Source organism: Cynara cardunculus (genome assembly GCF_001531365.2).
Source record: "Cynara cardunculus var. scolymus isolate 2C chromosome LG 9, CcrdV1, whole genome shotgun sequence".
Lineage (NCBI taxonomy): Eukaryota > Viridiplantae > Streptophyta > Magnoliopsida > Asterales > Asteraceae > Cynara > Cynara cardunculus.
The window spans coordinates 8153531-8154877 of NC_037536.1; the positions used below are offsets into that span (position 1 = coordinate 8153531).

Below are 1347 nucleotides of genomic sequence, written 5' to 3' on the forward strand. Positions count from 1 at the left end.
AATGATCACACTTAAAAAGAAAGATTGTAGGATTATAGGAACGTTCGTTCAAGTGAACGAATTGTCACAAGGGTCGAGAGTGATCAAGAACAAATTTATTTAGATTTAATCCAAAATGTTGTGGAACAATCCTCGATTAACTATTACAAGCTTCAAAAATCTATATACGAGTTCATAAGGAAAAACATGACAAAGTCAATCAAATGACCAACAAATAACTCTTGAAGAAGTTATCAGGGAAAGAAGAGTTCCATGTGGCTGAAAGCAAAGTCGCAATTCTCAGTTACAACCCAAAAAGTTAACGCGGCTTGTTTTCTGGAAACGCCATTTTGGTACTACTTGAATAAGATTCCCATTCATTAGAACTATATGGGATCAATGGCAGATTGTGAAGATCGGATTGTTCAACTTCTAGGATTAAGCTTCTAGATTCTTCATTTGTTTGTTGTTCAACCCGAGGATGAGTGGTTAACTTTTTCAAGCTCTCTAGCTCCATTTCCACCTCTTTCATCGTAGGTCTATCATCACCTTCTAACTTAAGGCATCTCTTTACCAGCTCAGCTACTGCTTGTATCTGCTCTTGAGTCCCTTCACGTAGCACTCGTGGGTCAACAATTTCATACAGCCGGTTTTGCTTCATCGACTTGACAAAGTATGTTGCTAAATTCTTTTCTTCATTTGTTCTATCTGCACAAAGGGGTTTTTGTCCAGTTATGAGTTCTGCAAGGACCACTCCAAAACTATATACATCACTCTTGTCAGTCAGTTGGCTAGTGTTGAAGTATTGAGGATCCAAGTACCCAAGTGTGCCTTGAACAAGAGTGGTGACTTGATCGTGATCCAATGGAACCAACCTTGAAGCACCAAAATCAGATATTTTTGTGGTATAGTTATCATCTAATAGTATATTGGTAGACTTGACATCTCTATGTATGATAGGCATACTAGCTTGTGAATGGAGGTAACCAAGGAGTTTTTTGCAAAAATGGGTTGGTTTTGAAAAAGGTTTGTAAAAATAGGTTAGTTTTATTTTTGTTGGTAGGAATAGGTTAGTTTGTGTGGGACCCACCCATTTAAAAAAAATCTGATTTTCTATATTTACAAGTTTTACCCTTCAAYTTACATTTTCATTTTTATTTATATCCTTTATTTTGTAAAATTTTATATTTAACCCCTATTATATATTATGTATTAATTTATTTAATTAAAATATATATGTTAAAATTTACGTATTATTTTTAAATAGTTATATAATTAAATAGATCTCATCCATACATTCAAATTGATACTAATATCTAATATATTACAATGTTTGAAAATTACGATACGAATTAAACATTAACTAGA

At 33.3% G+C, this 1347-nt stretch overlaps 1 protein-coding gene across 1 annotated transcript in view; it reads right to left on the reverse strand.

The window, feature by feature from the left end:
* Window positions 1-226: 226 nt before the first annotated feature.
* LOC112517737 (wall-associated receptor kinase 5-like) overlaps window positions 227-1347 on the reverse strand; it is an 8520-nt gene continuing 7399 nt past the window's right edge. The window contains exon 3 of the mRNA XM_025125115.1: window positions 227-948. Within this exon, the coding sequence (XP_024980883.1) occupies window positions 299-948 (650 nt within the window). The 3' untranslated portion in view covers window positions 227-298. The remainder of the gene's footprint in view (window positions 949-1347) is intronic.